A 12,452-nucleotide genomic window follows, 5' to 3' on the forward strand; every position below is an offset into this window, starting at 1 on the left:
TCTTCATGAACAAATTATATAAAACAGCAACGTAATCAGTCAAAATAGCAAACACTTTATCCGTTGCTTGTTTATATTTATTTTTATTTACTTTGATTTGTATGTGTTACTTGCAAAGTTGCCTACCCTCATCTTTCAGCAACTTCAGTATGGACTGGTTTGCTTTAAATGCCAGGCTGATTTTAGTCTTGGTCTGTCTTTGTTTCGGTGACTCTAATTCATCTACGTTTTCAGTCACTTGTTAAATGTCTCTATTAACACCGTATTAACACGATGTGTCACCAATTGTGTTTTGACCTTCAAGTATTACTGAAGGTATTCACAGAGAATTTCTTAAAGCTGTCTGATGCGGGTACAATTACCATTTAAACTAATTGGATGTATTGGTGGATGGGAAAGATTTAAATAGGTCGAACGGGTTTCCTGGCTGGCTTGCAGGTAAGTCCCTCATTCACGGTCACTCACGTTATTTAGTATTTTTTTCCCCATCTCTCTTTCCCCCCTCCAAGGTTGGTTCTTCTGTTTGCTTCAGTTTTATTTGTTTTAGTGTTATTTATCACATTGTAGCATTTGAAAGATTCAAGCGGGTATCAGACGTTTTCTAAGGGCTGATTCGGCCCGTTGGCGGAGTCTTTCATCGCCCGGTACGGCTTAAAATCAAATTGCTGTGTCGAGGCTCCTGATGTTGAAGCCCCCTCTGTCCGATTTTATGCGGTGACTGACGATGAAAGGCCCCACAATTCGGGGCGGACGAAGCTGCTGTTGCTGGTGTTCTGAGTCATCACCAACCAGGTCAGCTCCCGATGTTACCGTCCACAAGGCCCACGACTGAAGCCTCCGAAGCCTCACGTGTGTGTGTGTACGGCCACCAAGAAAGCGTGCCCCCAAATCGTGTCCCCCTCCCCATGTTTAGGTAGCGATTTCCGGCCCCTGAATGGATAGGATAGGTTTAGAGGGATATGGCAAGCCAGGTGGGACTAGTATCGTAGGGGCATGTTGGTTGGTGAGGGCAAGTTGGAATCGAAGGGTCTGTTTCCATGCTGTATGAGTCTGTGGCTCTCCTGCTGTAACAGCATCTTGACAAGGAGGTTTGAAAGGGAAAGATAGAGCAGCAGATTGAATGGAGGAGTAGACTTGATGGGTCGAATGCCCCAATCCTTCTCCTATACCGTAGGAACACAGGGCAGCGCTGCCCTCTGCCCGCCACCAGGTGTGGGCATGGTGGCAGATGGCGTAGGCAGGACTCCAGGGGAATCTGTCCATGTATGTGTGCCTGCATGTGGACACACGTGTGCGTGGGCGGGGCTCTCTGTGAGCCCGCCCGTTGTGGGCGCGGCACATGATGGACACGTCCAGATGTGGGCGTGGTTGTGTCTGGGCACGCCCTAGTGTGGGTGGGTGCGAGATAGGCCCCGCCCCAACCGCCTCTTCCCATTCGTTATTACTAGCGTCGTTCGGCCCGGGGATTGCGCGTGCGCAATCGCTGGTGCTTGAGTTGCCATGGGAACGGCGTCGGTTGTGGAGTCATGGCGGCCGAGTTGAACAGCCCGGCCACGGCCGTGCTCCTGCCGATGGAGGCCGCCGGGTACGCTGGCAGCCTGCAGGAGTTCCCGCTGAGAGACATCGGCGGCCCGCGGTGAGTAAGCTGGGGGGTGAGGGAGGGGTTAACGGGGATCCGCCGGAGTGACGGGGAGACTCCGAGGTAATGTAGGGAGGAGAGGGTGAGTGGTGGTGTGGGGGGTGAATACGAGGGAGAGTCCAAGAGGTGGGGAGAGAGGTCAGGGAGTGGGGAGAGAGATCAGGGGATGGGAAGAGAGTTCAGGGGGAGGGGAGGGAGTTCAGGGGGAGGGGAGGGTCTGGGGGAGGGTGAGAGGCCTAGGGAGGATGGGGCGAGAGTGTGAGGAGGAGTGTGGGGTAGAGGCTGGGAGGTGGACAAGAGAGCTTGGGTCAAGGGGGCGAGACAGAGAGGGAGAGAGAGAGTCCAAATGGTGAGGTGACTCTGTTGAGGGTGGGGAGTCCAGGAGGGGAGTAGGTGAGGAGCAAGACAACGGGAGAAGAAGAGTCTGGGGCAGAGTCTGTGGGTGGGAGTGGAGAGTCTGGGGAGGTGGAGAAGAGAGTCCTGGAGGAAATAGAGATAGAGAGGATGTTTCCACTAGTGGGAGAGTCAAGGACCAGAGGCCATAGCCTCAGAATAAAGCCCCTGTCCCATTTTCACGACCTAATTGGCGACCTCTGCCGAGTTTGCCCTTGACTCATACTCGCAACATGGTCGCCACGAGGTCGTAGGAGGTCTTCGTAACTCTTCCTCATGCTCGTGAGTGGTCTCCGCATACTCATGGCCTCAAGTAGGTTGCGGCGTTTTTTCCAGCCTGATAAAAAATGTCCACGAGTATAAAAAGGTCGGCATGGAAAAAATTGATACTTTTTACTCGTAGGTAGGTCATAGGTAGGTCCTAGTAGGTCGTGATGGTAGTCGTAGGTAGTCGTAGATAGTCCTAGTTGGTCGTAGGTAGTCGTATGTCGGTACTCCGAGAAAAAAAATGCAAACATGACATAATTTTATCATGTGATCATTTTCCACTCGTAGCTAGTCGTAGTTGGTCTTAGGTGTGGAAGACTGAGGTCAAGGGGGGTCGGAGGAGGTCGTGGACATAGTCGTAGGAGATCGTAGACATATTTGTAGGAGGTTTTTTACTTCCGTGAGTCAACACAACCTTGACATTTTTTTCAACTCGTCTTGGGTCTTCTAAACTCATGGATTAGGTCGTCCAAGTGGGACAGGCCCTTAAAAGGACGTACCTTTTGAAAGGAGATGAGTTGGAAGTTCTTTAGTCAGAGGTTGGTGAATCTATGGAATTCATTGCCGCAGACGGCAGTGAAGGCCATAACAATGGAATCCTAATGTAGGATATTACAGCACAGAAGGGCATGGAGGCCATGTCAATAGATATTTTTAAGGTGGAGATTGATATATTCTTGATTGGTCAGGGTGTCAGTGGTTATGGGGAGAAGGCAGGAGAATGGGGTTGAGAGGGAAGGATAGATCACCATGGTGGAATAGACTTGATGGGCCGAATCGCCACGTTATGAAGTGCTCAACATTTTTAATAGATTAACAAGGTCAGATGTTGCTTTTACTCCGTATAAATCTGTAATATGCTTAAATGTTCTTGTGCATAGGTGACCGATGTCAATTTCATTGTTTGTACTATGTCCCCTGAAGATTGGCTCACTTTCTCATCTTTTCATTTTCTCTTTTCATTGTTCTTCCCTCCTCTTCTGTTCATAGGTGGTTCAGACAGCATGAATATATTGAGAAGTTGAATATGCAGGCCATCATCAGTGCCACTGCTGAAGGAGATGAATTTGTCAAAGAACACATTTACTCGCTTGGGAAGGTATCTGAGTTTATTAAAGAGATAAAATAAGCCAAAGTTTATGACGTGGACCATTTGTCATATTCTGATAACAGAAGTGTGTACTTGAAATATTAACCTGTCCAATCTAGTTCCAGATGTTAGTGGATGTTCACTCTTTTCAACATTTTAGATATCCAGGATATAAATATAAAGTAGACAAAAGTGCTGGAGAAACTCAGCGGGTGCAGCAGCATCTATGGAGCGAAGGAAATAGGCAACGTTTCGGGCCGAAACCCTTCTTCAGAGGGTCTGAAGAAGAGTTTTGGCCCGAAACGTTGCCTATTTCCTTCGCTCCATAGATGCTGCTGCACCCGCTGAGTTTCTCCAGCACTTTTGTCTACCTTTGATTTTCCAGCATCTGCAGTTCCTTCTTATAAATATAAAGTACTGTAAATACAATAATGGATTCATATGTTTTTTTCTGTGTGGGTTAAAAATGCTTCAGAATTCTACCAATCTTGCCTCTCTCCAAAAAAAGCGATACTTTTCTGCTGAATGCATTATCTGCATGAATCCTTCCTGCCAACTGGAATGTCATGCTGTTAAAAATAGCTAGAATATCATCAGCGGTAAATTGATTTTCAAATTCAGGGCAAATTCAGTGTTAGTTAAGAGAGAGGCCTTGTATTTTTTCCTGGTCACAGATTAAGATACCAGATTCCTATCCTGTTATAATTTGAATTATGATTTGATCCTTTTACTATGTGCTGTTTTGAGGGCTCCTGTGGGATTTTATAGCTGCCATTTAGAACTTGATTTCATTGCAGGCCCCCACACTGATCCATGAGCTCATTGCTGTGGAAGTTTGGAAGCAGAAGGTGTTTCCTATATTATGTCAGCTCCAGGACTTCAATCCAAAGAGCACATTTCCAATATATATTGTGGTGAGTGAGATTGTTAGCTTTTTTTTGGATAGAATAAGTGGAAATAATCTTACCTGCATGAGTTTAGATCGGATAGTTTTAGCAGCCAATGTTTATAACTTTAGCAACTGGTCAAACTTCTAGAAGCCTACTCTACTTCCACCTGGAATCGAAATATTAATTACTTTAATTGTGGAGCAGAAAATAATTTTATCCTTGATAGAAATAATACTTCTCCACTGCATATATTGAATTTGTCATTGAAAAGGTGTTGACCAACTGCCTTGGCTAGCCCAGATATTTTGAGGGAAAGGGTGGCAGTGAGTCAGGAATGTCTATGCCATGCAAGTAAAAGTGCTTCCATGGATTACTGCATTTGAGATGCTGTTAATATTAATTGTGAATGATTTGGTAATTGTAATGCCTTTGTTTGAAAAGGGGAGGTGGTTAGATTATCTTGGTGGAATTGGACATTCCCAAGGGCTTGTAGCCATTAGTGTTACTTGGCATTTGTTAGCCAAGCCAAGGTGATGTCCCAGTCTTATGTACGTCGGCATGAACTGTTTCTTCTCTGAAGAACTTGATCGGAATCAACCAAGGACCTTCAACCAATCAACCATTGGACCTTTTACCTTGGTGCCACATTCCTGTACTAATTACTTATCTCTTGATTCCCTTAGTGACTAAAAATACATCCATCTTTGTCTTACCTATATATTCAGTGACTGAGTCTTCACAACTCTTTGGATGAAAGAATTTAATCTATTTTCTACACTGAATGGTCATTTTGATACTGTTCTCTGGTCTTATTTTTAAACACACGGAACTGCAGTTAATTAACTGCAAGAATAATTAAATGATCGACAAATGCAAGACAAACATGTGCCTTGCCTACATTTTTAAGTGAAGGTCAACTGAACATCATGAGTGCCAGTTTTGGCAGGGATGAAGATACTAATATATACCCATTTGTTAAGCATCTTGCAGAATAGCCTAGACTCTGATCCATGAGTGTGCCCACCATAGCTGGCTAGTATTTCCCCATGGATCCACCAGTTTGCCGTCAACATTACACCTGCCATAACAATGCCGAGGACAAGATTTCCACATTGTACACAGTGCTGCATAAAATACTCTTTTGGTATGACCGATATCACGTTTAATGCGGCTTTTTCACGGGGCGACGACGCAAGATGTAACCAGAGTGAAGTGGTCGAGGTCTAGCACGATATCACACGATATAACGGGGGGGTAGATAAAGAGTTCCCACGGTACTCGGCATTTCTGTTATTTGTGCGAGTGACTTGTCCGTCTCCCGAGCTTTCCCGTTAAATCTTGAATGAACATTGTGAAGTGTTGTTAAATCATCACGTGGCACAAATGATGATTTAACAACACTTCACAATGTTCATTCACACACTATAAATATCCTCCCTTGGTTGAATTGGCTCATTTGGAGACATGTTTTACTGTGTATGTAGGAGACACAGATGGACTGAGCACAGTACCTCGGTCTTACTGTGTGTGGGAGAGGGGGAGAAAGAAACGTACACTCACAGAGGCAGAGTCTCTCAGCCTGTGTAAGAGGGAGGGAGGGAGAGAGAGAGAGAGAGGCACACACAAGGTGGAAATGAAATCTCACCTGCCTGTTTCAGTGACAGTCACCCGCCGCCAGTAAATGAAGACACCCCCATCTGTCTCCCCCTCCTCTCCCTCGACTCCCCCACCTTTCCCTCCCAACTCCAGTCCCGTCCCGACCACCTGGGAAACTGAATAGAGCAACAATCAACTGCTGCCTGTGCGCTGATATGACAATAAAGGCTACTTTACTTTACTTTACTGAGTTAAAGAGTTCCCACGGTAGACTGTAAAACTGGGACCCTGGTTCTGGACTCCCCCAACATCCGGAACATTCTTCCTGCATCTAGCCTGTCCAATCCCGTAGATACTGATTAGACCGGTATCTATTTATTTACTTTATTAATGATTTCAATTAAATATTGGGAACATCAGGCCGCAAACGTTATTTCTTGAGTGTTAGTGCTGGACTTTGACTCGACCTTCCTAGTTAGCCGGCGCCTGAGACTGAGCCAAGCAATGTCCAGACCTGACTTCAACACAAAGTGATGGAGGAACTCAAAGGGTCAGGCTCGTCCAACGCTCTGTGTTTTGCTCGTGATTCCTGCATCTGCAGTTCCTCGTGTCTACAGACCAGAGTTGCCACTTGACTCCGAGATGACCATCACAGAGCATACGGAAGATAGACACAAAATGCTGGAGTAACACAGCGGGACGGGCAGCATCTCTGGAGAGAAGGAATGTGTGACGTTTCGTTTCGAGACCCTTCTTCAGAGTCTCGTCCCGAAACGTCACCCATTCCTTTTATCCAGATGCTGCCCGTCCAGTATTTTATGTCTGTCTCCAGTATTACTGTGCCTATCATCGGCGCAAACCAACATCTACAGTTCTTTCCGACACATTAGAGGATACCGTCTCGCCATCATTCGGATTACCCGCTTCATTTCCATAACGTTGCCACCTCTCTTTACTTTGCTTACTGAAGCCTGATCCTTGTCACACCCAGTGCTCTATCGTCCAGCCTCTCATCTTTCAATCGGGTTCGGCCAGGAAGGAACTGCAGATGCTGGATTAAAACGAAGATAGACACAACATGTAGCTCAGCGGGACAGGCAGCATATCAGAAGGGTCTCGACCCGAAATGTCACCCATTCCTTCTCCCCAGAGATGCTGCCTGTTGCGCTGAGTTCCTCCATTTTGTGGCTACCTTGGGTTTATCCAGGATCTTCCCGTTGATGTCCTAACTCGCTTTGGTCTGTTATTATTGTCTCATATCGAGAACCAGCAGATAAAGGTTTAGGTTCGGGGGGAATGATTTAATGAGAGCCTAAGGGGTAACTATTTTACGCAAAGGGTGGTGGGTGTATGGAATGAGCTATCCGTTAAGGTAGTTGAGGCAGGTACTGTCGCAATGTTTAAGACGCATTAGACTGAAGCATGGATAGGATAGGTTTAGATGGTTATGGGCCAAACGCGGGCAAGTGGGACTAGTGTAGATGGGACATATTGGTCGGTGTGGGCAAGTTGGGTCGAAGGGCCTGTTTCTACGCTGTATGATTCTATGCAGGGAATAAACTTTTGTTTGCGTGCTATACAATCATATCAGATAATGCTATACATGAATATAACCAAGCCACGTACAGTCTGAAGAAGGGCCTCGACCCGAAACGTCACCCGTTCCTTCTCTTTAGAGATGCTGCATGTCCCGTTGAGTTACTTCAGCATTTTGAACCGTCGAGTTACTCCAGCATTCTCTTTAAACCGGCATCTGCTGTTCCCTCCGACACATGCACAAGAACACCAGGTAGAGCGAAGAGGAAAATACCAGAGTTCCGAATATATGTTTTCAGGACAGTTCCAGGGGGGAAAAGTCCAATGTCCGCATTGAGGTAGGTTGGTAGGTCGGGCCAGTGCCCAAACGAATGGAAGGAAGAACCGTTCTGAAGCCGGATAAGAATAGGTGGTCGGCGCGGACTCGGTGGGCCGAAGGGCCTGTTTCCGCGCTATATCTCTAAAATCTGAAGTTAGGTAATGTCTAAAGGAACTGCAGATGCTGGTTAATACGCACAAAAGGACACACAATGTTGGTGTAACTCAGCAGGTAAGTCAGATCTGGGAAGAAAAACATAAAAAGCTGGAGTAAGTCAGCAGGTCAGGCAGCATCTCTGGAGAAAAAGAATAGGTGGCGATTCGAATCGGAACCCTTCTTCAGACATCCTAATCGGAATTGAGTCTGAAGATGTGTCTCGTCCCGAAACATCAGCTATTTTTCTCCAGAGATGCTGCTTGACTCGCTGAGTTACTCCAGCTTTTTGTGTCTGTCTTCGGTTTAAACCAGCATGTGCAGTTCACTCCTTACACGGGTCTCTGGAGAACATTGATTGGTAGCGTTCCGGACCCTGCTTCGGAAAGGCATCGATCGCTAGTCGGCGAGGACTCCGAGCTGTATCTCTCAAAGAAGTACATATGAAAAATTCCTCACGGACCATAAAAATGCGGGACCTTTCAGTAAAGTCCCTTTTAAAGTCCCTTTTAAAGATTATAGTTATTTTCTGGAATCTCATTAACATAACTCATGAATAAGTTGATGTCCATATGCGGATGCAAATCTTTATTTTTTAAATTCAATCCCACAGAAGACAATTTTTACTCACCTTCTGTCCCCTCTGTCCAGCTTGCGGGTTCACCGTTCGCAGGAGTTCCCACGGTAACCGCAAGAGTTATTACGGATATCGCACGGATATCGCACTGGCCACTACGTCCATATAATGTTGCAATGCTCAACCACAAGTGTACAAGTCACTCTTGGAGAAATTCAAACTTGCTTGAATTTTCTCCCGAGTCACCAAGTTACACGATTACCTGCCGTTAGCGCTACGGTGGTCCACGGTGGTCCACGAATGCCGTACTGTTATCGCACGAGGTTCCCACGATGTTAAACTCTGGTTAACTCTTGCGTCAAGTCGCCCCGTGAAAAAGCCGCTTTACACATTATCCTTTATTTTTTAAAGGACTGAAGACAAATTGTAGTTTCTGCTTTGTGGTGTAATTGTCACAGAGTCTGTTGGGTTTATCCTTCCATTTAATTATTTTGTTTTTACACACCTTCTGTTGTACATTCTCCTGATCCATCTTGTGATCTGCACAAAGTTTTTTTTGAAGAGGGAATCATTTTTTTTCTTCAGCAATGTCAATTTCAATCAAATTGCTGCATGCAGAAAGAAGATCAAGAGAGCAATAGAGTGATCTGTTTACTCAAAAAGTTATGATTTTTACATTAATTTGATTCAAAGCATTTTTACGAAAAATATCACAAACTTGAGAATGACTTCAACCATGATCCATACATAAGTTGTATTTTCGATCACCCAGCGGTCATGGTGGAGCAGCGGTAGAGTTGCTGCCTTACAGCGAATGCAGCGCCGGAGCTCCGGGTTCGATCCCGACTACGAGTGCTGTCTGTACGGAGTTTGTACTTTCTCCCCGTGACCTGCGTGGACTTTTTTTTCATTTCACTGCACATCTCGTATGTGTATGTTGCGAATAAACTTGACTTGAAGTATTAGTAAAATAGACAAATTGCCAGTGTACTGACATTTATGGATAAAGACTCCTTACCTGCTCACAGTATGGGAGAATTTAAACGTTTTGTTCTATTTTTGAAGTTTATCTAACAATTTGTACTGAAATTGTATAATTTATGGTAGATGCATAAACTCAGTGGGTGAGGCAGCATTGACGAATTTTCGGGTCAAGACCTTTCTTCAGACTTTATGGATACAGCATTTTACTGAAATAAGTTTTGATGCTGACACAAACAGTCAGTCAGTCCAGTGATATCCCCTCAACACTTGGAATTCAAACATAAAATGCCATACACCTCAACCAGTTTGTTTAAAATGTTTATGGACAGTTTGGAGGCTGAATTTTAATTTACATCTCTGAATAACTTTTCATGATATCATCAAAAATGCAAATTGATGAGAAATTAAGAACATGCATAAAATAAGCTGTTCATTCTAACCATGAACGTTTATATGCTGTTTGATGAATCTTTTGAATCCATTTCCATTACCTCTTGAACTTAAACTTCATTTTTACAGCGAGTAAAAGACAATGTTACAGCTGTGTTGGACTGATATCAGTGCTGGATAGACTACTCATTACTCAAATATTCAGTTTTCTATAACATAATTTTTTTTTAATGTAATCTTCATAAAGACTGTAAAATATGTAATATTCTTTACCTTCAGAATGTTCACACTAACATAATATTGGGCTGTCTTAATTTAGTTTTTCTTGCCTTGCATAGATCTATCATGAAGCAACAATTATTAACCTCTTGGAAACTATCTTCTATCACAAGGTAGGTATGGCACGTTTAACCATTAAGTATATTGAATAACTAATCCCGAAGCAAACAAATAAAAATGATCTTGGAAGTTCAACTATTGGCTTATCGTTCACCATGATGCTGTTATTCTTTGCCCTGCATTGAAAATTCATTGCAAAGCAAACTAAAATCTATACTTGGATTTTCTAAAAGCTTAACACATTCTTTTTAAAACACACTAAAAATAACAAAAAAGACGAAAAGACAGACAGACTGTAGGCGAGGATGCCATCGCTGACGGCGCCACTCGATGTTAAGGATATAGATGGATTTAATAAAGTTGTGAACTGTACAACCCTTTTCAACCATCTGTGAAAGAATCTCTATTATTGTTTTATATGCAGGATGTGTGTGAGTCTGCAGAGGAGGCAGTACTGGATCTTGCTGATTACTGCCATCGAAAGCTGACCCTACTAGCTGCACAGAGTGAAAGCTGCGAAAATCAGGAGCGTGATCCACCTACAGCTACATCCCTGACAGTATGATATATGGTTATGATTCTATAAATGTTAATTCCGGAATAATGTAGATTCAGCTATGCTCCTGGAGAACATAAATTAATCTGACACCTCGACTTTTATGGGGCATTGGAGATGCTATTAAAGATCGCATTGCTTGAATAATGGTATGCCATATCTCCCAACCTACATCCCCAGATAATAGATTTCTTTACGCATTGCTAGACACAAATGGTTTGCCAGGCTTTTCTGCATCGTAACGTAGAGAACACTCCCAAATGTTGTTCGTTGGGTGTAAAGTGCTTTGGGATCATTGGAAGTTATAAAAACAGGAATGTTGCTGGTCGATGGAAGTACTGAGGACACGGCTGGTGACTCCATCCGGGCCCGTTGTTTATGCAGGTTCCCTCCCAGAATGACCTTCGGTGACTGTGGGTACAACTACACCTGAGGCTATTGGGACGTATTACGTTATTCCACGGACTCCCTGTTAATAAATTCCATTTATTGAGCTTGTCGTGGAGAGATACGTTTTGCTCGTGATTCGGCCTGATTTCACTTTGCATCAAAGCTTTCAAGTTATAACAAGCTACAATCGACAAGTGTTTGGGACTCCAAGTTGGTCTGTAATTGCCTCTATGCATTCCTGATGGCTTTGAAAAGATCATACCTAAGTTTCCTGTGCAAGTTGGGATCATCTGACGCGAACATATCAAAATTGGTGTTCACTAGAGAGCACATCTCATGGTTTAGGAATCTTGAATTTAATTTTTGGGCGCACAGTCCTCTGCAGACCTACTGATGAGCTGGAGTAACTCAGCAGGTTAGGCAGCATCTCTGAGGACATGGATAGGTGACGTTTTGGGTCAGGACCCGAGCTACTCCAGCACTTTGCGTTTTACCCAAGCATCTCGGATACATTGCAACAATTTGCAACTCTTCAATCCTGTTCACACCTCTGCTTTTATCTCTGGTCTTTGTTCCAACCTTCTGTCCATCAAACCCCCCGCCCCCCTTACCTGCGTCCACCTATTACTTGCCATACTTTGTCCTGCCTCTCCCCTCTTCCAGCTTTTACTCCTCCACCCCTGCAATCAATCTGAAGTAGGGTTTCAACCTGAAACATCATTTATCCATGTTGTCCAGATGCTGCCTGACCTGCTGAATTACTCCAGCAATTTGTCCTTTTGTGTATTAACTAGCAGCTGCAATTCCTTGTTTCTACAAGAAACTGCAGATGCTTGTTTACAAAAAAAGACACAGTGGTGTAACTCAGTGGGTAAGGCAGCATCTCTGAAGAACATGGATAGATGACGTCTCTTGGAAACATAGAAAAATAGGTGCAGGAGTAGGCCATTCAGCCCTTCGAGCCAGTACCGCCATTCAATATGATCATGGCTGATCATCCAAAATCAGTACCCCGTTCCTGCTATTTCCCCATATCACTTGATTCCTTTAGCCCCAAGAGCTACTGTAAATCCAACTCTCTTTTGAAACCATCCAGTGAATTAGCCTCCATTGCCTTCTGTGGCAGAAAATTCCACAGATTCACAACTCTCTGGATGAAAAAGTTTTGTACGGAAAAATGGTGGTACGGATATATAATTATTATTAATATGTTCTAATTATCAAATGAAAATTGTCCAGCAAGATCAGAGCTGTTAGAGATGTCTTTCAAAATGCATCTTGTTCTTCATAAATTTTGGAAATCCTGTCAACTTGTAAATTAAGTTATTATGGA

The 12,452-nt window shown here is 44.1% G+C and overlaps 1 protein-coding gene across 1 annotated transcript in view; it reads left to right on the forward strand.

The window, feature by feature from the left end:
• The first annotated feature begins 1,491 nt into the window (after positions 1-1,491).
• Positions 1,492-12,452, forward strand: part of zmynd10 (zinc finger MYND-type containing 10) — a 31,925-nt gene continuing 20,964 nt past the window's right edge. The window contains exons 1-5 of the mRNA XM_033036766.1: positions 1,492-1,636; positions 3,290-3,398; positions 4,187-4,303; positions 10,173-10,226; positions 10,598-10,732. Of these exons, the coding sequence (XP_032892657.1) occupies positions 1,527-1,636; positions 3,290-3,398; positions 4,187-4,303; positions 10,173-10,226; positions 10,598-10,732 (525 nt within the window). The 5' untranslated portion in view covers positions 1,492-1,526. The remainder of the gene's footprint in view (positions 1,637-3,289; positions 3,399-4,186; positions 4,304-10,172; positions 10,227-10,597; positions 10,733-12,452) is intronic.

The sequence above is a fragment of the Amblyraja radiata genome, chromosome 18 (assembly GCF_010909765.2).
Source record: "Amblyraja radiata isolate CabotCenter1 chromosome 18, sAmbRad1.1.pri, whole genome shotgun sequence".
Lineage (NCBI taxonomy): Eukaryota > Metazoa > Chordata > Chondrichthyes > Rajiformes > Rajidae > Amblyraja > Amblyraja radiata.